The sequence below is a fragment of the Rhinichthys klamathensis genome, unplaced genomic scaffold (genome assembly GCF_029890125.1).
Source record: "Rhinichthys klamathensis goyatoka isolate OS25496 unplaced genomic scaffold, OSU_Roscu_1.1 h1tg000197l_1, whole genome shotgun sequence".
Lineage (NCBI taxonomy): Eukaryota > Metazoa > Chordata > Actinopteri > Cypriniformes > Leuciscidae > Rhinichthys > Rhinichthys klamathensis.
This window is the reverse complement of record NW_026606723.1, coordinates 1,255,001-1,275,609: the sequence shown is the minus strand read 5'-3', so window position 1 is coordinate 1,275,609 and position 20,609 is coordinate 1,255,001. Positions and strand designations below refer to the sequence as shown.

The 20,609-nt window shown below is 37.4% G+C and overlaps 1 protein-coding gene across 1 annotated transcript in view; it reads left to right on the top strand.

Annotated features, from left to right (window-relative positions):
• myo5b (myosin VB) overlaps nucleotides 1-20,609 on the top strand; it is a 57,301-nt gene that overhangs the window by 16,646 nt on the left and 20,046 nt on the right. The window contains exons 2-18 of the mRNA XM_056262995.1: nucleotides 4,817-4,927; nucleotides 5,773-5,944; nucleotides 8,359-8,503; nucleotides 11,254-11,410; nucleotides 12,092-12,235; nucleotides 12,321-12,402; nucleotides 12,848-12,955; nucleotides 13,037-13,146; nucleotides 13,263-13,528; nucleotides 13,873-13,954; nucleotides 14,620-14,760; nucleotides 15,234-15,356; nucleotides 16,255-16,338; nucleotides 19,052-19,198; nucleotides 19,316-19,413; nucleotides 20,305-20,391; nucleotides 20,603-20,609. The exon at nucleotides 20,603-20,609 is cut by the window's right edge and continues 105 nt beyond it. Of these exons, the coding sequence (XP_056118970.1) occupies nucleotides 4,817-4,927; nucleotides 5,773-5,944; nucleotides 8,359-8,503; nucleotides 11,254-11,410; nucleotides 12,092-12,235; nucleotides 12,321-12,402; nucleotides 12,848-12,955; nucleotides 13,037-13,146; nucleotides 13,263-13,528; nucleotides 13,873-13,954; nucleotides 14,620-14,760; nucleotides 15,234-15,356; nucleotides 16,255-16,338; nucleotides 19,052-19,198; nucleotides 19,316-19,413; nucleotides 20,305-20,391; nucleotides 20,603-20,609 (2,064 nt within the window). The remainder of the gene's footprint in view (nucleotides 1-4,816; nucleotides 4,928-5,772; nucleotides 5,945-8,358; nucleotides 8,504-11,253; nucleotides 11,411-12,091; nucleotides 12,236-12,320; nucleotides 12,403-12,847; nucleotides 12,956-13,036; nucleotides 13,147-13,262; nucleotides 13,529-13,872; nucleotides 13,955-14,619; nucleotides 14,761-15,233; nucleotides 15,357-16,254; nucleotides 16,339-19,051; nucleotides 19,199-19,315; nucleotides 19,414-20,304; nucleotides 20,392-20,602) is intronic.

Sequence of the window (20,609 nt, the reverse complement as noted above, 5' to 3'; positions counted from 1 at the left end):
CATTGGACCTTTGAGAAGACGTCTTGCTTGTTTTCCACTTCATGAAAATTATGCGGCTCCATTAAAAAGTTTCACATGAGTCTGTGCTATCAGCTCTTGTTGTTATCATCAAGCTTCTTGCGTCTCTTGAGCCTTATATTGTGCTGTATCTGTGAACAGCCTGAGCGCTACACTGAAACATTAAAAGACTGTGATGTAACAGACAGCAAAGCCAGACAAGACCCCTGCTGTTCGATCGAAATCTATTGTTTCCGCTGTGTCTGGTGAATCTCATTCTTAGCTCTTAGTTTGTCTTTTTATTTCTACCTGAGGCACAACACAGCAGTCTGAGTTCAGTACGTCCCGTCATTTCACTCAGCTTGGTTAAAGTACGTCCCCATTGTGTCAGATCAGATCAGTTGAGCCCAAACTCTAAAGCTGGGTATATGCTGTAAATTTATTTATATATTTTTTAGTACTTTTATTATTTCAGATTTTTGACAGATCTTTTTTTTTTTTCATAGATTGATAGATCAATTTTTTTATAGATAATTTGACATTCGATCAAGATGCAGGTGTGACCAGTAGAAGTTTAGCCTTAGCTGGTTATCGTATCTTTGTTTAAAGTAGGCGTGACCACAAGTACACTACACTGTTCAAGAAGAACAAAAATCATGCAATCGCCTCCTTTCCCCACATTCAATGTTGACATTCAATTCATTGTTGCACATACTCGCTCACTAACTCCATATGAAACCGTCATATGAGTAATATCAGTAACAGCACGCTCAAAGTCAGCACCCGATCCATTCATATATTTAAATCATCCTGCAGTATTGCTCACTCCGCCTCTAACTAGGATTGAAAACGCTATTGTCAGCTGGGAAGGCTCTGGTAAGGAGTGACTTCTATGGAGAAGACTGCAAAATTCAGCCTTTTAGTTAAGAGCTGTACCCGGACTGAGGTGTCCTTCCATAGTACTGTATGCTAGTTTTTACGTGACATCGCACACTTATAGGAACACCCACCTGGATGGCAAAACAATGCTTTCCTCCATTGCCCACCAGTCATTTTTACCAAGTTTGTAGTTGTACTAATTTGGTAAGTCAGTTAAGACCAAATTCAATATACATATTATTGATGATGCATTCTATGTACAATCAAGTAGATGAGCCCAGAATTTAAACACAACGCGCAGTTTGTCATTAAGCGTTTTTCTAGAGAGAACCATCATAAATAAAACGCTTAACCATTTAGTGCACTGCGTTCATATTCTGGGCTCACCTTGCAGAAAACTTGCATGTTGGCAACTTCTTTTGGGGGTTTTTTGTTGGTTTTTTTTAAGATTGAAAACTGACACAGTGACAGGCCTGTACTGCAGTTCTATAGATGTTTTGCCCTCCTGGACTCCTCACATGACTGAAAATTATGAATCAAGGGCAGATTCTATTTGTGTGACATTTGTTAAACTATTTTATATTTTTCTTTTATTTTGTGGGTATTTTACGTTTAAAAATGCTACAAAATATAAGTGACATTCACACCATTGTACCAGCGAATAGCCATGCCAAAAGTTATTCATTTTGACACGACTAATCATTTAAGCTTTGTTACATTTAATAGATTCATAATATATTTGTTCCATATTTTTTTATTTGTATTGATATTAGATATTTATTTATCCAAGGTTATTTAAAACCCTCACTTAAAGCTGCAGTCAGTAACTTTTTTTGGGTTAAACGTTATCCAAAATAAATTTGAGCAAGTACATAACCAGCCAGTGTTCAAAACTCTCTGCTTGCTTGCCTTATCTCGATTCAAAACGGTAAGCTTGTAATAATGTTTTTAATTCCAGTGGTACTGGTGGATTTCCGTGAGAAAATCGAGCTTGTCTTTGCGTCATTACGTCACATCTGTACACGTAAAGAAAGAGTCTCAGCTAGTATAGGCTATATTGCGTGTAAGGATGTTGGAGGTGGAGATTTATAGCCTTTTCTCACAGCACTTGATATAAGTCATACGAGTTTGGAACGACACAAGAAAGAGTAAATGGTGACAGAATTTTCATTTTTGGGTGAACTATCCCTTATATTATTCATCCTGGTTCCAGCTTGAACACTGAGGACTTAACAGCAGTGTTTGACTAGTTTGCTGCTTAATTTGAGAGCATGATTTATTAGTTAAGAATCTTTTAAGGCTGATCATGCAGAGTTGTGGGGGATTTAGCGACTGAATGTGCTTCTAATAAACTTTGGCTCTTGAAGCGTCTTATTCCCACTGAGTTTCTTTTGTGGATTTTTTTGAAGGTCGAAAGCTGTGTTTCTTTACACACACAACACACAGATCGCCAGCGGAAGCTGACTTCTAACTGCCTTCAGGATTGATAACAGCTCACTCTCATTACAGTACATACTCTAAGCCTTCAACTTGCGTTCAGTTTATCACTAACACAAACATTGAGGCATTGTGCATCACTTAGAGCAGAAGACACAATGGTTCATCATTCAGTGGTATCTTATTTTTCTTTGATTCATGAATCTCTCTTTCTTTTTTTTTTATAGGTAGGGTAGGCAATTTGTTTTATAAACACTTTTTGTTATACTGGTTGAAACTCTCTTCACATCCTGATAGCAATCAATATAAATGGTCTAAATATTAATATATGTACATACATATATTTTCTGTGGAAGTCTCAGGATAAGAAAATGTTCGTCCAATCATTGCATTCGGGCCGAATGCAATGATATGGTGTCCTACCTGCCAGTTAACATGTATTTCCATTCCTCCACGCATTTAAAGGAACACTCCGACTTTTTGGGACTTTAGCCTATTCACCTTATCCCCCAGAGTTAGAAAAGTCCATACATACCTTTTTCATCTCCGTGCGTGCTATAAGTCTGTTTGACGCACCCACCGCTAGCCTAGCTTAGCACAAAGACTGGATGTAAATGGTTGCAGCTAGCATACTAATCCAAATAAGTGACAAAATAACGCAAACATTTTTCTATTTACATGTTGTGATTTGTATAATCACATAGTGTACAAAAAACGAAGTCACATGAGACACAGACATATTTTAACCGTATAAATACTGGGAACGATATTCTCTGAAGGCGAAGCACTGCTACTTGGGCGGAATGATAACCGCAGCACCTGACACGCGCCGTGGTGAGGAGCAGAGAGCGCGTCTCAGGTGCTGCGGTTATCACTCCGCCCAAGTAGCAGTGCTTCGCCTTCAGAGAATATAGTTCCCAGTATTTATACGGTTAAAATATCTCTGTGTCTCATGTGGAGAGTTGTAGACAGGCAGTCACCGAGCGCCACACAGCACCCGCCTTTTACAGTTCCGCCTGAACCAAAACAACAAGATTATGCTGCGTTCAAACCATGTCGTAACCATAATTAACAACCCATGACGTTCTACCTGGAGCTCACTTCCTCAGACTCGGATTTATGCATTTCTATGTCAACACTAACAACGCCGAAAGGAATCTGCAGCAGTCAGGTGGTACAACTAGAGCTCTGTAAGTTGTTTACGTTCATTGTTATTGTAATATTATGTGCTTTGAGACCTGAGGTAATTTAACAACGTCTCTCTCATCTCGTGACGCTTTGCAGAATCTGCTGAATCTGTTCATGTGTTTTGAAGGAGGCGTGGCTTTGGAGACGCTCTAAAGGGAGGGTGGGATCTTGTGCTTTAAAAGCTAGCTTGCTATTGCTAGCCTGTCGGAAATTGCCTACCCTACCTTTAATATCTTGGCTAAACCTCAATGCTAACTGATGATAATCCATCTCCAATAGTTCTCTGCTGGGTACCTCAGACCTCTCTCTGGGTCATGATGGATGAAAAGTTATCCAGCTAGGCTACTAACTCTAAGACTATATGATAGAATAATACTACTTAATACGTTCAGTAGATGTTTCAAACATATCAAGCTTTTCACACTGCTTTTAACCCCAGGTTATCGTCATTCTAAACCCCGGTTTTATCCCTGGTAAAGAAAAATGTCATACTTGTAGTTTAGTACAGCTTTTTACCCGGGGTTATGAAGCCCTTCTCCAGAGCTCCAGAATTTTTGCAGTGTGAAACGATGATGCGATAGAATGTTACAGCTTGTTGCTTGGCAACAGATACCCAATTGCGTAACGTGCATTAATTTGCTTTGGATAGACAAGGAAACACTACACATTGTATAAAAAGTAGTTTCAGCTTTTGAGAAAAATATCAAATGGTGACAGAAAACACAACAATTGGAGTGAAGAATAATATGAAGATGCGCTATGCTAGAGCCTTTATGTAAACATTTGCGTGCACCATTTGTCCAATTCATGACACTGCAAATAGGGACGTTAACTCCGGATATAGGAATGTACAGTCTGAAATGTCAGTTTATGAATTCCCAGGATTAATTGTTAATCCAGGGTAGATTATGAGCAGTGCGAAACGTGAACCAAGATAACACCCCAAGGTTAACTATTTAAAGTGTGAAAAGCTATATACGGTCTCATTTTTCAGGGTAGAAAACCTCAAACGCATATGGCAAATTCTACAAACACAGTCTGCGTACATCCCACTGCGGTTCAATTTATCTCTGAACTCTCTGCCTGTACTGCTGATCCTCCAATTATATACAGATTCTGCTGATAAAAGCACTGGAGCTCTTCTGTATTCAGCTTTATTCTTTATTATGAGAAGATGAATGACCGCTTGGGTCGTTGTCCTCATGGATAAGTGAAACCATGATTGTGGTGTAGGTTTAGATTGTTTAATGTGTTATGTCTTGTTTGATATTTGTCTTGCTTTTATTTAAACATGGTTTTTATCTGTATTTTTCAGTATACCCGGGTTTGGATCCCTGACCCAGATGAGGTCTGGAGGTCGGCTGAAATCGTCAAGGATTATAAGGAGGGAGACTCAGTGCTTCACCTCAACTTAGAAGATGAGTCGGTGAGCATACACCCTCCCCTTCTTTCACCTAATCATATATTTATACTGTAATGTGATTTTTATTAGAGAGTCTTATGGTTCACACTGCAGTTAAATCAGATTTGCTTTCCAAACCCAATCTATTAGACTCAGACTTCTTTATTGATCCAGGTGGGGCAACAAATACAGATATATATTGTTATCAAAATATTCAAATATGAATTATATATATATATATATATATATATATACACACACACACACGTTAAAGGAATTTGACTTTCATATAACAAATAGAAAAATGCACCCATAGTTTATGAAATTGGTGGGAATTTGTAAAAAAAAAAAAAAAAACTTTTTCTGCTGCCTATCTGGACAAAGCCTAAGAGTTCAATTCAGTTAAAATTGGATTAATTAGTGATTTTAAGCAGACTGAACCATGCTGGGTTTAAAATCTCAGTCGTGACACAGCAGTTGTGAACTAAACCAGGTCTTAACTAGATCTTAATGTTTCCTGGATTAGTTTTGGGTTTCACAGCACTGAGGAAAGTGTGTCGTATGAATCATTGATCATGTTTTGGTGTGTAAGAGGTGCAGGCCCTTAGAGGGGAGGTTGTACGCCATATTCCCATGTGTATTATCAAAAAAACAATGTTGGGGAAACCTGAATAAACCAGTAGATGAAATAAAGATCAGCATGACTTATTGAAGCTCTTGTGCCTGTAATGCATTACAAACACTCTCAGTCTGCCAAAAGATACTTTTTGACTATTGAAGCCTTCGAAGTAATTTCACATTGCGGTTTGAATCCAATCAATTTCTAATCTACTGTTTCTGCTTAATGGCATTGCTGTCTCTATTTCTAGCCATTAGAATATTCAATTGGTCCCAAAGACAATCCTCTTCCATTTCTTCGGAATCCTGATATTCTGGTAGGAGAGAATGACCTCACTGCTCTCAGCTACCTCCACGAGCCTGCTGTGCTCCACAACCTCAAGGTCCGCTTCCTCGAGTCCAATCACATTTACACTTACTGTGGTAAGTCGTGTTTGTAAGTGTTTTGAAGAGAATGTTTCTGATTTAATGTAGTGATGAGCAGATTAGATAGATAGATAGATAGATAGATAGATAGATAGATAGATAGATAGATAGATAGATAGATAGATAGATAGATAGATAGATAGATAGATAGATAGATAGATAGATAGATAGATAGAATGTTTTGAATAGATTAAAAATGTATTGAAATGAATAAAACGATACATTACAATGCATCATTTAATCATATAGTTTAGAAATATTTTAAATTAATTTTTTTCTAGAGTTTTTATAAATGTCATAAGCCATCCTTGTCTCTATATATTGACTTCCCTCATTTTTTAATTATTAAGATAATTGGATTATTAAAGGGGTCCTATTATGCCCTTTTACGAAGTCTTGGTTTTGTTTATGGGGTGTACTAGAATAGGCTTTCATGCTTGATTGTTCAAAAAACACATTATTTTTCACATATTTTACAATATTACAGCTCCTCTCTCCCCAGTCTGGCTCGAACACGCCATTTAGTTCTGTTTTTCGATGAAGCTCCTCCTTCTGAAATACGAAATGTGCTGTGATTGGTTAGCTGGCCCAGTGTGTTGTGATTGGTACCACTTGTTCGGGAAATGTCACGCCCCTTACCATAACCACGAGTTTCATCTGCTCAGGTGTCAATTTTAAGGATGCCGTCAATTTCAAACCAATTCAAGCCTGATTCAGACTTAAGAATGTTAACAAACAAGAGGTTCGTGCAGAACGGATTTCATGCACAGACTTTGCAAGCACAGATTTCACAGGACATTTAAGAGTGTTTGTTTTTTTGTAATTTACTTATACATTTTAGATACAAAGTTATACACAATTCAATCGTGATACTTGTCGGAAAACTGTGGTAATAATCAATAGTAATCGATCACAAAACCATGGTTAATTTTCCTATGGGGCGGTGAACAAAAGTGAGAGCTTACAAAAGCTACAGTAAACACTTTATCAACACTATGTTGGCTAGCAGGCGAGCGGAGGCAAAGCTTTGCTCTTTGTTTACATCGTAGCAACAACATAAAACTTATAATTGAAACTGTTAATAGAAAACGCAACAAAAAATAAGACGACATACTTAAAATTTGTGATCCACAATCAACAGATTGTCCCAACAAAGTGGGAACTGCTCTGTTTTAGGAGAAGCTTTTGTGCGTATAGCCTGCATTGTCTGGAAGCTGTTCTCAGTAAAATGTGCAGCACACAGATAAACGTTGGGGTTATAATGTTCAGGTACAGTGTTTAGTCTTAGGAAGGTCAAACAAATGAGTTTTGGAAACGGGGTGGGGAAAAAAGCGTATCTTTGACATAGCGACAGCACTGAATTCTCTAATGCAGCTCAGCCAGGCCTCGTCCTTTTTTTGTTGCGTATTCCGTGGGCGGGAATTATTTAAATGAGTAACATTGTGACTTCACAAAGCCCGTAAAAAATGCGTTGTAGTTCTTGGAAAGCAACATTACACACTAACTAAAGTTGAAAATTGAAAAAGCATAAGGGGATCCCTTTAAGATTATAACTTTTAAGTAACTTCAAATTACATGTTTAAATACCAAACTCCTTCAGTTGTTGTTCTAACCTCCCACAGATTTTGAATGTTGAATGTATGACTGTACAGAGTTTTACCCCAATTTTGATTGTAGGAAAGCTGTAAATGATGTAATTAGGTTTCCAAGGTCAAAAGGCTTTACTAGAGAGTAACAAAGATGGTGTCTCTGTCCAGTCTACACTCATCACGTTTAGTGTTTCTGTTACTCTGTCCCTATGACAACATACCCATGTTAATAGGTTATGGAATTTTGGGATTGCGTTTTATTTGTGGGTGTGTGTTTATTTCCACTGAAAAGTTGTTTTGGAGAATTAGACACATTATGCAATGTATGTTTGAACCCAAACGCTGGATGACGTGTCCTGTCTGACGATCAAGAAGAGCGGATCTCCTGTTTTATATGCACCTAGAGTGCGACATGTTCATACGGTCTAACAGATATTTGTGGTCTTGTCAAAAGACCGTCCAGCTCTTGTTTGTCTTGTTTTTTGTTGGTTCCTGGTCTGCTGTGCTTTGTAATGACTGAATGATTCCCATTATCGTCACAACAATGCCCATTGACTCATAGCTGCTCTTTTATGTTTTATGTCTTTTATCTTCCTTTTCACTTTCACAGACGTGTCTGTTTTGTGTTCTCTCTTTTAGACTGACACATCACACATTAACGTCATTTTCGATTATTGATGTCACATGATATTTATAGTCATGAACAAATATTTAAACATTTATCTGTATCATCATGATTTTGTCTGATTTAAATAATGTGATTCTGTGTATTAACTGTTCTGCACAGTTGTAGGTGTAAACCTGGTGTAAATCTCTCCTCAGGGATTGTTCTGGTGGCCATCAACCCGTACGAGCAACTGCAGATCTATGGAGAAGAAGTCATCAATGCGTACAGCGGCCAGAATATGGGGGACATGGACCCTCATATATTTGCTGTGGCAGAGGAAGCGTACAAACAGATGGCCAGGTTTGTGCTTGTTTTTCATAGTCTTATTAGATGACAAGCTAATTAAGTTTATTTGTTCAAGGTGCTATTAAGTGGTTTCAGTCATTTTGCTAAATTTTATTGTGATAAATGTAACCCCACCCCCTCTCTCCAAAAACCCACCCTCATAAAACATCAACAAACTCAAAAACACATCGTTTCTGATTGACTAATTTTACAGAAATAAATGTTTTTATTAATTTCACTATAATATACAATATGGTTGAAAAGGGGCCAGTTAATGTTTTTTTATTAAAGAAATTAATACTTTTATTCAGCAAGGACACATTAAATTGATCAAAAGCTATAGTAAAGACATTTATAATGTTACAAAAGGTTTTTGTTTCAGATAAATGAAGCTTTTTAACTTTTTATTCATCAAAGAATCCTGAAAAAAGTATCATGGGTTCTGCAATAATATTAGGCAGCAGCAACTGTTTTCAACATTGAAAAGAATAAAAAATGTTTCTTGAGCACCAAATCAGCATATTAGAATGATTTCTGAAAGATCATGTGACACTGAAGACTGGAGTGATGATGCTGAGTAAATAATAATAAATTGTAATTTGAAATATATTGAAATAGAAAACAATTATTTTAAATTGTAATAATATTTTACAATATTACTGTTGTTACTGTATTTTCATCAAATAAATGCAGTCTTGGTGAGACTTCTTTAAAAAAAACATTAAAAAAATCATACAGATTCCCAACTTTAGAACACTAGTGTGCTATTACATTCAAAATAGTATTATAAATATGATAATACTGCACCTGCTATTTTAGTAGGTATTATTTTATTTGTAATAATACTTCTCTTTTCTTAGAGAACTCTTTTTAGTAAAAGCCACCCTGGATTACTGTCATCTCATTTTATGATTTTTATGCGACTATCTGTGATTATTAAGAATTTCTCAAGAAGAGTTAAATAAGTTATTTGCATCAAACAAATGATTAAGCTGTTGGTTCAGCTCTGTTGTTTTGTAATAAAGAGCTCAGGTTTCAGAGCAGTGATTTTCACTGGCCGTAAACAGGAAATGACAGCATGCGCTTTGAAAGCTGTGAGTAATCTGAAAGTTCCACTCGATTTAATAATGGATTGAGTGGGCAGATAATCACAGTGCACGCAGCATCATTATTTGCACCTTTGTATTTACATGTTTTTTTTTGTTGTTGCTTGAAACAAAAGACAAAACCATTTGCACATCAGGTTTAAGCTTGAGCTAAACATCCCACGCCGAGACATCGTGACTTCTTAATGACTGGTGGTGTAATGCTGAAGTCCCAAAATAAACTCAGGCGAAGGAGGAAATCCAGGTCTAGTGCTTATAGACTCTGTTAAAGTCTGAGCAGCGGCAACTGGTGTGGTTTTGATTGGAGATGTCGGAGTATTGGAGAATGTTAACTGCAGTCATGACAAAATGTCTGCAGCTGACAAAATGTGACTGTAAATCATACACTTTCCTTTGTTAAAAACATAATAAAATCTCACAGCCAGCATCCTCTTGTTTTAGGCTCAATCCCAATACACCCCTTGGCCCTACCCCTTGGCCCTACCCCTCCATTTTGCGCGTTCACGTCAAGGGGTAGGGTGTCCCGATTCTTGTTTAGATCGAGGGGTAGGGCTACATAGCCCTCGAAACGGAGATTTTTCAGAGGCACACTCCAAAAGTAGGGCTACGAGAAAGTTCGCAGAATACATCGCGAATCAACGGCGAGATGGCTTCACAAACGGTTAAACATTTAAATTTAGCGCCAGATGACACCACCGTGCACTTTATTTACTCTTATAATAATGATATAGTCATTTAAATTAAGAAATTGTATAATAAATTACCTTTCCGAAACAGAAAAGACATACATTTCGAGGAAGGAACGTTATAAGCATCATGTTTCCTCAAAGTTAAGAGCAGCTGCGCTGATTGTCAGTCGTTGTCATGGAGAAATCCTGTAAAAACTCTGTAACGGCAGAGCCTGAGAGCCATCGCCGACGACTGATGATGTATCGGGTTCATGAAGGGTTGTTCCATTTCGTAGGGGAATATTTCAACCCCTTGGCCCTTGTAACTCTGTTTTAAGGGCCAAGGGGTACACTCGAAAACAAGGGGTAGGGCCAAGGGGATTGAGCCAATCATTGTGTATCATCACCAATCATTCATCATTGTGTACAAAGGCCACCCTGGAACCTAGTGAGGTTCCTACACACCCTTTTCTTTTTCTTTTGCTATGCACTGTAAAATGTCCCTGATCCTTGCAGTTTGAGGTAACTATATAAAATGTAATCATTTAAAATATATTAAATTAGATTAATTCATTATTAAATAATTATTTATATATTATATAATATATACATTTACTCAAAACATATATTTTACATTTATATATTATATTTTGTAATTAAAAAGTATTTGCATATAATAACAAATTCAGCTACACAAATTTAAATCAACATTTCATTCATTTTTACAAAAAATTGTCACACTGCAAAAATAAATGTGATGTATATTATTCTGATCCTCTCATAAAATCACAATTTTCCAAAACCTGTTGTACTCTTTTTTTTTTGATTTTCTTTTATAATAGCATCAAATTGCATCATAGCATGTTTCATAAACCTCCCTTTTCTGTAAGCACCATTTGAGTAGTTGAATGCACTTTATTTATCATGTATATCATCTCAGGTATTCATATAGACACTGATTCTGTATGTAAACCTGAACTTTTTCCTGCAGAGATGAGAAGAACCAGTCGATAATCGTGAGTGGCGAGTCTGGAGCCGGTAAAACCGTTTCGGCAAAGTATGCCATGCGCTTTTTTGCCACAGTGGGAGGTTCAGCAAATGACACCAGCATTGAAGAGAAAGTACTGGCCTCCAGCCCCATCATGGAGGTATGTCTTGACACTCCTATATTTGAATAATTCTTGAGAGAAAAACGACCCAGGTCACCACATAATGTCAATGAGCTGAGAACCACTTAATTCAGACACATTACCAGAATAATCAGTGTTCAATTTAATAAACTCGTGCCACCAAGTACTTTCAAAGTGTGCAGCGGCTGTAAAGGTTCCCTCGCTTCTCTCATCACTCCATCTCGTTGTGGCACTGGCACACTTAAGCTGCGAAATGAAACCCAAGAATCGGCAGGCCTGTTTGAACAGATAAGAGCAGAGCTGTTTTTTGTGCCCTTCAGGAAGATAATCTGTGTGCCAATGAGAGTGGCCAAATCTCACAGTCAATTTAGAGATATCATTACAGTGGAAATGAGCACTGGTGATAGAAGGATATCTTAGGATGCAAACCTAGAGATACTAATGCTAAGGTGACTCATAACATTTCGGCTCAGACAAACAATTAATCTGAAATCACAGTAATTACTCATTCTAATTGATGCTGCAAACCGGATTTTAGGTTTACGCCTCCTCAAACATGTTACACCCTCTGTTATGAAACTCTCTCCACCCTTATGTTCTAATATGGATCAGTCATTTGATAACCTCCTGTTTCAGCTTATACCAACCAAAAAGTGAGTCAACCATAATTAACACTCTTTTTTTCCCTCTTCTGTGCAGGCCATTGGAAATGCAAAAACCACCCGCAATGACAACAGCAGCCGCTTTGGGAAATACATTGAGATTGGCTTTGATAGGAGATATCACATCATCGGTGCCAACATGCGAACGTATCTGCTTGAGAAGTCCAGAGTAGTATTTCAGGTGCGTCTCACACAGGAAGGAGGCTTTAAGATTTAATCGTAGCCCCTTGTGCTTTTCCATGTGCTGAACATCAATGTTTTTGCAGGCTGAGGAAGAGAGGAACTACCACATTTTCTACCAGCTCTGTGCTTCATCATCTCTGCCAGAGTTTAAAGATCTTGCCTTGTGTAAGTGACCCAGTGAACACAATGATGGTTTGGTTACTTCCCGTATGATGGCATACAGTTTGATGGCAGAAATGTCACAAATATGTGTTAAAAATGTGGTCCCCGTGGCACGAGATGATAATTTTTCTGAGAGAAATTATTGTAATGACTTAAATGATCTTCATTTGGAGGTTTTCTCATGAAATATTCACATGCAAATTTAATTAAATTAAAATAAAATAAAAAAATTTATTACATTTAAAATATTTAAGGTAATATAAAATATTATTAGGTTGAAAATAATACCTTTATTTTAATACCATTGCTATAAAATGAAATTACTCCTACCAAAAAATAAATTTTAGGATCCTAAAAATCAGCATTTTTGGATCCTAAAGCCAACTGCTACCACTGACAGTCTTTAAGTTTTGCTCATTCAAATTGTCCATTCACCCTCATGTTTTAGCCAGCGCAGAAGACTTTACCTTCACGTCTCTCGGTGAGAACATTTTCATTGAGGGTGTGAATGATGCTGAGGACCTTGTGAAGACAAGAGAAGCTCTTACAATGCTTGGTGAGGACTACAGCAATAAAAATTACTATTGCAACATTATACCAAAGCCATACTGAGCGTCAATCGTAAATATTTGTGCAGGTGTGAAAGAAGTCCATCAAATGAGCGTCTTTAAGGTAATCGCCTCCATCTTGCACCTGGGGAACGTGGAAATTGTGTCAGAGAGAGATGGAGAATCCTGCCATATCAACGTAAGTAAATGACAAACTGTGTCTTGCTGCATGTTGTTTGTTTTAGCATATACGAATTAAACCGATGACTATTCTTCACTTGCCTTAGCAATCACAATCTCTTTTTTCACCTGCAGAGAGACGAAACTCATCTGCATCATTTCTGTCAGCTGCTCGGTATAGAACAGGAGCAGATGGCGCACTGGCTGTGCCGCAGGAAGCTGGTGACCACTGCCGAGACCTACGTGAAGAACATGCCGCACGCCCAGGCGGTCAACGCCCGAGATGCCCTGGCCAAACACATTTACGCCCATCTCTTTGACTGGATTGTGGAGCACGTCAATAAGGCCTTGCATACATCCACTAAACAGCACTCCTTCATCGGGGTGCTGGATATCTACGGGTAATGCTTGTGATTATGAGAGGCCATACTTGTAAAGATTTGGAAACTTAGCTCCCTGGGTTCTTATATACAGTGCGGTAGGGTAATATGTCTCTGTGGGCCACAGGAAACTATCTTTCATGTTTTGACCTTCCCTTAGCAGAAAACTCATTGAGTTTTTAGAGTCAGCATTTGCTTATTGCCTTTTTGGCCATGGGACTAATTGCTTCCTCAAATAAGGGAACTTATTGATCAGCTCTAGAGTAAATAAGCAGAGAAGTGCCAAGCTATAGGATGCAGAGAGAAGTGCAGAAGGTGTTCAGTTTGTTTTCAGTCAGTGTTAACATGTCTTCATCTCTCAACAGATTTGAAACATTCGAGATCAACAGCTTTGAGCAGTTCTGTATTAACTATGCCAATGAGAAACTACAGCAACAGTTCAACTCGGTCAGTAATAGAGGATCTCTAGATCCATGTTTAGTGCTTCTGCTATGCTATACATATTTAGATATATACTATCTTATATATAATAATGTTATTATATATGTTGTATAAATATAATTATAATAAATTATATTCTCAATTTTTAAAGGTAAAAAAATCACATTAGTTTTATTTTGATAATAAATGTAATTTTAAATGATATATTATTTGTCAAAAATAATAATAAAACAAATATTTTTTAAATATTAAACAATAAATTAAAGAGTTTTCACAACAAATTGCTGAACAAAGCATATTAGTTTTAAACTCTTCTGGAGCTGCTTTGTATTATTTAGACATCTATCTTATAATGTTTAATATATTAGACAACATTTTATAATAATAAATATATAATAACATTTATAATGGTAGTTTAACTAACAAAAGCCAGTTCCTTAATGAGGTCATCTTCCATGAAGTGACATCATTTTAGAATTGCATTTTGAATTATATAGTTTATACAGTATATAAATATTTTATTCAATAACAACAAAAGCATATTCCTTTCAAGTTCAAAATGTAATGCATAACAGGAATGATCTATGTGTTTGTGACTCTTGGCGGTATTTAGTTGCAAGTTTTTAAGTGTTTGATGCATTTACCTAATACATACATAATCTGTCACTCAGCATGTGTTTAAACTGGAGCAAGAAGAGTATATGAAGGAGCAGATCCCCTGGACACTTATCGATTTCTATGATAACCAGCCGTGCATTGACCTCATTGAAGCCAAGCTTGGTATCCTGGACCTTCTTGATGAAGAGTGTAAGGTGAGCCCGAGCAGAGGAAAAAAGTTGATCAAAAGATTTTGAGAGGCATGTTGCCTAAACAACTGGAGATCTGAAAGTGTGTGTGTGTGGAAATTGGAAAAACTAGCCTATAGACACCAGAACAAGACAGAATCTAACGGGAAAAACCATCGTAGACCTCTTCCTACAGGCTTTTGCGGGCAGGAACGGGACAAAATGTGAAAGTTTCGAGCGGGATGAAATCTAACATATCCTGGCGGAAGCGGGCGGGAGTGTTAGATAATCTTGCGGGAGTGGGATGGAAAACTCCATCCCACGCAGACCTCTAGAACAGAGCATCTCATTTAGTTTTAAACACCCCAGCTCTTTGAAGTTGTTGAGTAGGATCCGGAGCAGCTTCAAAAGAGTGAACATGCTATTTCTGCTACAGGTAACCCAAATAATGTTTTCAGTTCACTGCAGTTCAAAGTATTTTTCTTTTCTGCATCTGACAGGTTCCCAAAGGAACAGATCAAAACTGGGCGCAGAAGCTATACAGCAAGCATTCAAGCAGCGGGCATTTCGAAAAGCCTAGGATGTCCAACAGGTCTTTCATTGTGGTCCACTTTGCGGATAAGGTGCGTTTAGCTTATTTTAATGAGTTAAGTGCTATAATAACGTCTCCAAACATTAACAAGTTGAAACACTTTGAAATAAACCAGGCTTTCATGCTATAAATTGTAAACCCAATTGATTTTAACCCTTTAACAGGACATTTCCCCCCGGTTTTAAAGATGAGGCGTATGCCTAGTCCCAGACTAAAATGCATGTTTGAGCTGTTTTAACTGAAAGCAATTTGCACTGACATATCTTAAGAGTCAATGCCATTGCTTTGTTTTAAGATGCACACCAGTAATGTTTTTTTCTAAGGCATGTTTAAAAAAGCCTCTTAAATGTCCTAATTGAACTAAGGCCTAATCCTGGCTTAATCTAAGCCCTGTCTGTGAAACCAGGGGCCGGTTGCATAAACCTAAGACTAGTCTTACAAGTTAGAGATCTTTTTTTTTTCTTTAAGACTATTCATAACTTTTTTAAATCAGTTACATAAAATTGTAGATTGGCCTAATTTGATACTGAAAAGTAAGACGGACTGCCCCAGACTAACTGCTAATGGGTCATACTAGAGCTTAATACACTGTCTTAACATAATGGCTGTGTTTATGCAACCAGCCCCTGACCTTTAAATTGCTTATATGACTGATCCGAAATTGAGTGACATGCATACTTTTTGTGGAAATGATACATTTGTGTGTTGCACAGCTGGGTTTTTAGGGCAAATCTGCTCACTGAAACCCAACTTGTGAGGAACTTTGTTACCCAACATAAATGATTGTGTTAATAATGCATGATGAATGCAACAAAAATGGCTGATTCTTCTCAATGCCAGTTGTGGGTCACAAAAATTAGGTAGCAAGTTATTTTCAGTGTGGTACTGATGTATGAGTTAAACTTGTGACATTATGTCATCCCTGGCAGGTTGAATATCAGTGTGACGGCTTCCTGGAGAAGAACAGAGACACTGTTTATGAGGAGCAGATAAACATCCTCAAGGCCAGTAAGGTGAGCAATGGGTATTTTTTTTGGTAAGATTTGATCTTAAAATTGCAAAAGAATAGAAAAGGGAAATAATAATGATAAAAATAATAATAATAAATATTTTTTTCCAACTCATAGAGCCATTTACTTAATAACATCCAGTTCATTAATAATACCAATAATATTAACTATTATATTAAATATAATTACATTTTCATGAACTAAATAAAATGAATATGAATATAATTAACAGTTTTTTTATCATAAAATCAAACATTTTGGATTTGACTTGGTTATTATTAATTCAAGCCTATACCCTTAGTATATTTAGCTTAGCTCAGTTATGTTACTCTTCTCTGTGCAGCCGAGCTTCTGTTTATACTTCATTCTACCTCAAGTTTGCATGATTGAAATCACACTTTAGCTCATGTTTTGCTCTCTGACCCGTTTAAGCAGTTAATTGACTTAAAGTTTTCAGGCAAACAGAGGCCTGACCTTGTCCACACCTAGCACTGTATATCAGTCGAACAGCCAGATCCATCTTAACTGAGATTTAATAGGATATCCATTGTCTTTGTCGATACTGATCTCTCTCTCTCTTTCGTAATGTTTTGTCCTGAGGTTTCTTGGCAACAGAATTTGCCGGAGTTAAGTTAATTTACAGACACCAGCACATCAGCATCTACAAGTTAAAGATCTTTCCTGCAGGACAGTGTTGAAATACTGTCGTGTTAATAGTGAAGGCTTAGCTTATGCATATTAATTAGGTTGTACACAAATAATTAAACATGATATTTTACTGTTTTAATAAATAGTCTATGTGATGTCTATAAGTTCATTTTTACATCTACCACTGATCACTTAAAAGCCAAGCATGAACCGCTGGTCTAGTGGTAACGTTTTCGTTTTGAACGTGAGGATTTTTTTTCTAACTAAATTAAATAATAAAGTGCCTTTTTATTTTACTTGACTAATGTTAAAATGTAATACTTGTTCAAATGTTAAGGATGTATTTAACTGGTGACCGACGTCCTTATTAAAAATAAACAGTATTTTTGTCTGTCTTGCTGATTTAAAACAGCCAGTGAAATCCATTTCAGTGTAAATTGTGATAGGCCTTTCAAAGTCAGCATATGAAGAATTTTTTTTTACTTTAAAGGCACAATATGTAGGATTTTTCGCCACCAGGGGTCGCTATCCTCTTACAAAGGCGTATCGCAAAGCATTAATCGGAATTATGGATCTTGTCGTCCGAGCTGATGGATCTTTTATGGATACATGGATACAATAGTGAATACATTGATGTTTTTAACATGACTGTGGTATGAATCAGGGCGCGATTGCTAATGAGAGACGTATACCAGCGCCACACGCGAGTCCCGCGGATATAAAGGAATAAGGACATTTCATTCCACCGAACTACACGCAAGTGCTGAATTAATACTCACACAGGTCAGTTTATTTGACCAATTAAACTTGAGGTAAAGCAGCGCTGTTTCACTTGCTCTAACAGTTACACTATCACACTAAATGGCATTTGAGTGTGTTGAGTGTTGTTAGTTAGGTTGTTTGTTGGCTATATGAGACTAGCAGTGAGCTAGATCAACATTAGAATAACATACAGATCATATTCTAACATTTCATCATGTTGAACTAAATAACATTGATTAGTTGTATGTACATTTGCTCACCTGTCTAATAAAGTGCATGCAAAACTCGCGTCTCTGTCAAGTCGAAGTTAGTCGCGGACGTGGAGCTTTCGGCATCTCGATCTTCGTTTTCGTCCTCTTTTTGTCTCAAAGTCTGCTTGCCATGGTCCATAATCTTTGAACAAAACAACAACAGCGTGAGCGTCCTGCTAGGCATAACCCAGTTGTCCACGTCTGTCGCCATGGTTACTATGGCAGTACGAGCGGAAACCGAGGGTAACGCGGATATGACGCCATTGACTGGCGACTCCTCACCCCTGCTGAGACGTCCCGTTTCCTTGGTTAAAATAGCAATTTTCTCACGATTTACAAATAGTTGGAACCATTTGGGATATTGTAAGTAATCAACTAAACAAAATATATAACATTGGCCTAGTGGTTTTTGGATATTTTACTGCAAAAATCCTACATATTGTACCTTTAACTTATAACAAATGTTTAAATGTCATTACCCATTACTTTATACAACCCTGTTCAAAAGGGGCCTACTTATATAAGTAATCGGGATGCAACTCGGGGAACCATTGCTACGCACACCTTTAATTTGTATTTACTTTCTGGTTTAGCATCTCTGTTTATCATTGTCATCCACAGTGTCAGACTTATAGTGACGGGAGTTTAATGATATCATCTCTATTCTGTCTTAGAGTGCTGAAACTTGGCAGGATCATGGTATTAGCAATGCATTGAAACACACTGTGTACCTGCCTTGCGGTGGATGCTCAGGGAGTGGATTTTAAAGGGCTTCTAAAAGTGCTTTGAAGTGCTGCTGGAGTTGAATACAAATTTACACCAGTCTAGCTAGAATAAAAAAGGGGTTCTTATGGCTCTTATGTAAGATGTGATGCATCTGTAATGTCACTGAAAATTCATTTTACAGTTTAAGCAGTTAAGATTTCTTCATGTGACACTTATATAATCAAATATAACTATTTTTATTAAAATATTCTTGTCTTCTTTTCTTGTCTGTACAAAAAATATATTTTCTTTGTTTATATATTTCAATTGTTTTGTTTTGTTTTGTGCAGTTCCAGCTGGTTGCAGATCTCTTCCATGATGGTAAAGATGTTCCCCCTCCCTCAGCCGCCAGCAAGACCTCCAGGATCAATGTCCGGGCCGCCAAACCTGCTCTAAAAGGCCACAACCGTGAGCACAGGAAAAGCGTGGGCACCCAGGTGAGGCTTGGTGTCAAAGGCCAATTTTTGATGGTGGATCCACTGAAGCTGTGTTTATTATGAAGATGAGGTGATTCACATAATGATGACGAGATGAAAAAATTCTCTCCCTCACAGTTCAGGAACTCTCTACATCTTCTGATGGAAACGCTGAACGCTACCACCCCTCATTATGTGCGCTGCATTAAGCCCAATGATTTCAAGGAATCGTTTGTGTAAGTTTGGTCTCTGCCTCAGTTTTATTCTTCTATTAGAACTTATCTAGTTTATCTTGGCTATAAATAGTGATGTATAGCAAATTCATTTAAGCTGCCAGAGAACATTAGAGTCATGCTGGTACAGTGACATTTGATCGACCTCAATTGCTCTGAAAGTTTCTGCCAACAATAAGGCATCAAAAGCTCCTGTGAGAATTAGCCGATCAGGTTATATAAAATATAATTAGACCTAGTTTTCTCAGGTCAAAATCAGTAGAAGTGCTTCCCATTTGCAAAATTCTTGCTGATTTAACACTTCTGTTAATTATTTTTCCTTGAAGTGTTTGCGTGAGTGAAAACCTGACAACATTGGCCTGTCTGTTCCAAATACTATGATAAAAACTAATGTTTGCCCAAATTTAGATCTTAGAAAATAAGATAATACGATAATAAACATAATAAAATGTGTTTTACTATATACATCTACAATCTATCATAATCAATGTATTTATTTACTTATTTTTCTTGCTAAATTCACAAATCTGAGAAAGGGTAGGGTCTTGTTTGGCTCTGTTTGTGCCCTCTGCAAATTCCTGAGCACAAAGGATGCCCTTCAAGGATGCTAAATTGAGAGGGTTTTGTCAGTCACATGCTCTTAAGGTTGTGAACACACAGTCACAGCGTTGTGAGTCAGACTGCCTTCAGTCCCAGAGTGGACTGCAGCCTCCCAATGCCTCTCTCACGGGAGATGTGCTCTATGCTCAAGAGAAAGATCCGGTAGGTCTAGATAACGCCCCAAATCTCCTGTGGTGTGACAAGTTTTGTACCCAGAAAAAAATGTCTAGATCATCTTGTGTTGGTTTTTGTAAAGATCCCTCACTCCTTTGGCTGATTTCTTGCTTTCTCTAGATTTGATTCTAGAAGAGCCGTTCAGCAACTGCGAGCATGTGGAGTTCTCGAGACCATCCGCATCAGTGCCGCTGGCTATCCATCCAGGTAACAGATCTACAGATTATTTTATAGTGCGTCAGGGCCCCTTTCTTCGGCCTCCTTTTCTCCATCAGTTTGTCCTCTATTTATGAACCTCATGTTCTCCTTAAAATAGTTTAAGATGAAATTCCATAATCATTCTGAAGCGATTTTAATAATGATTATGGAAATCAAACTGAATACAAATTTCCTCATCACATCCGATGTCGTTTCTTAGGTGGACC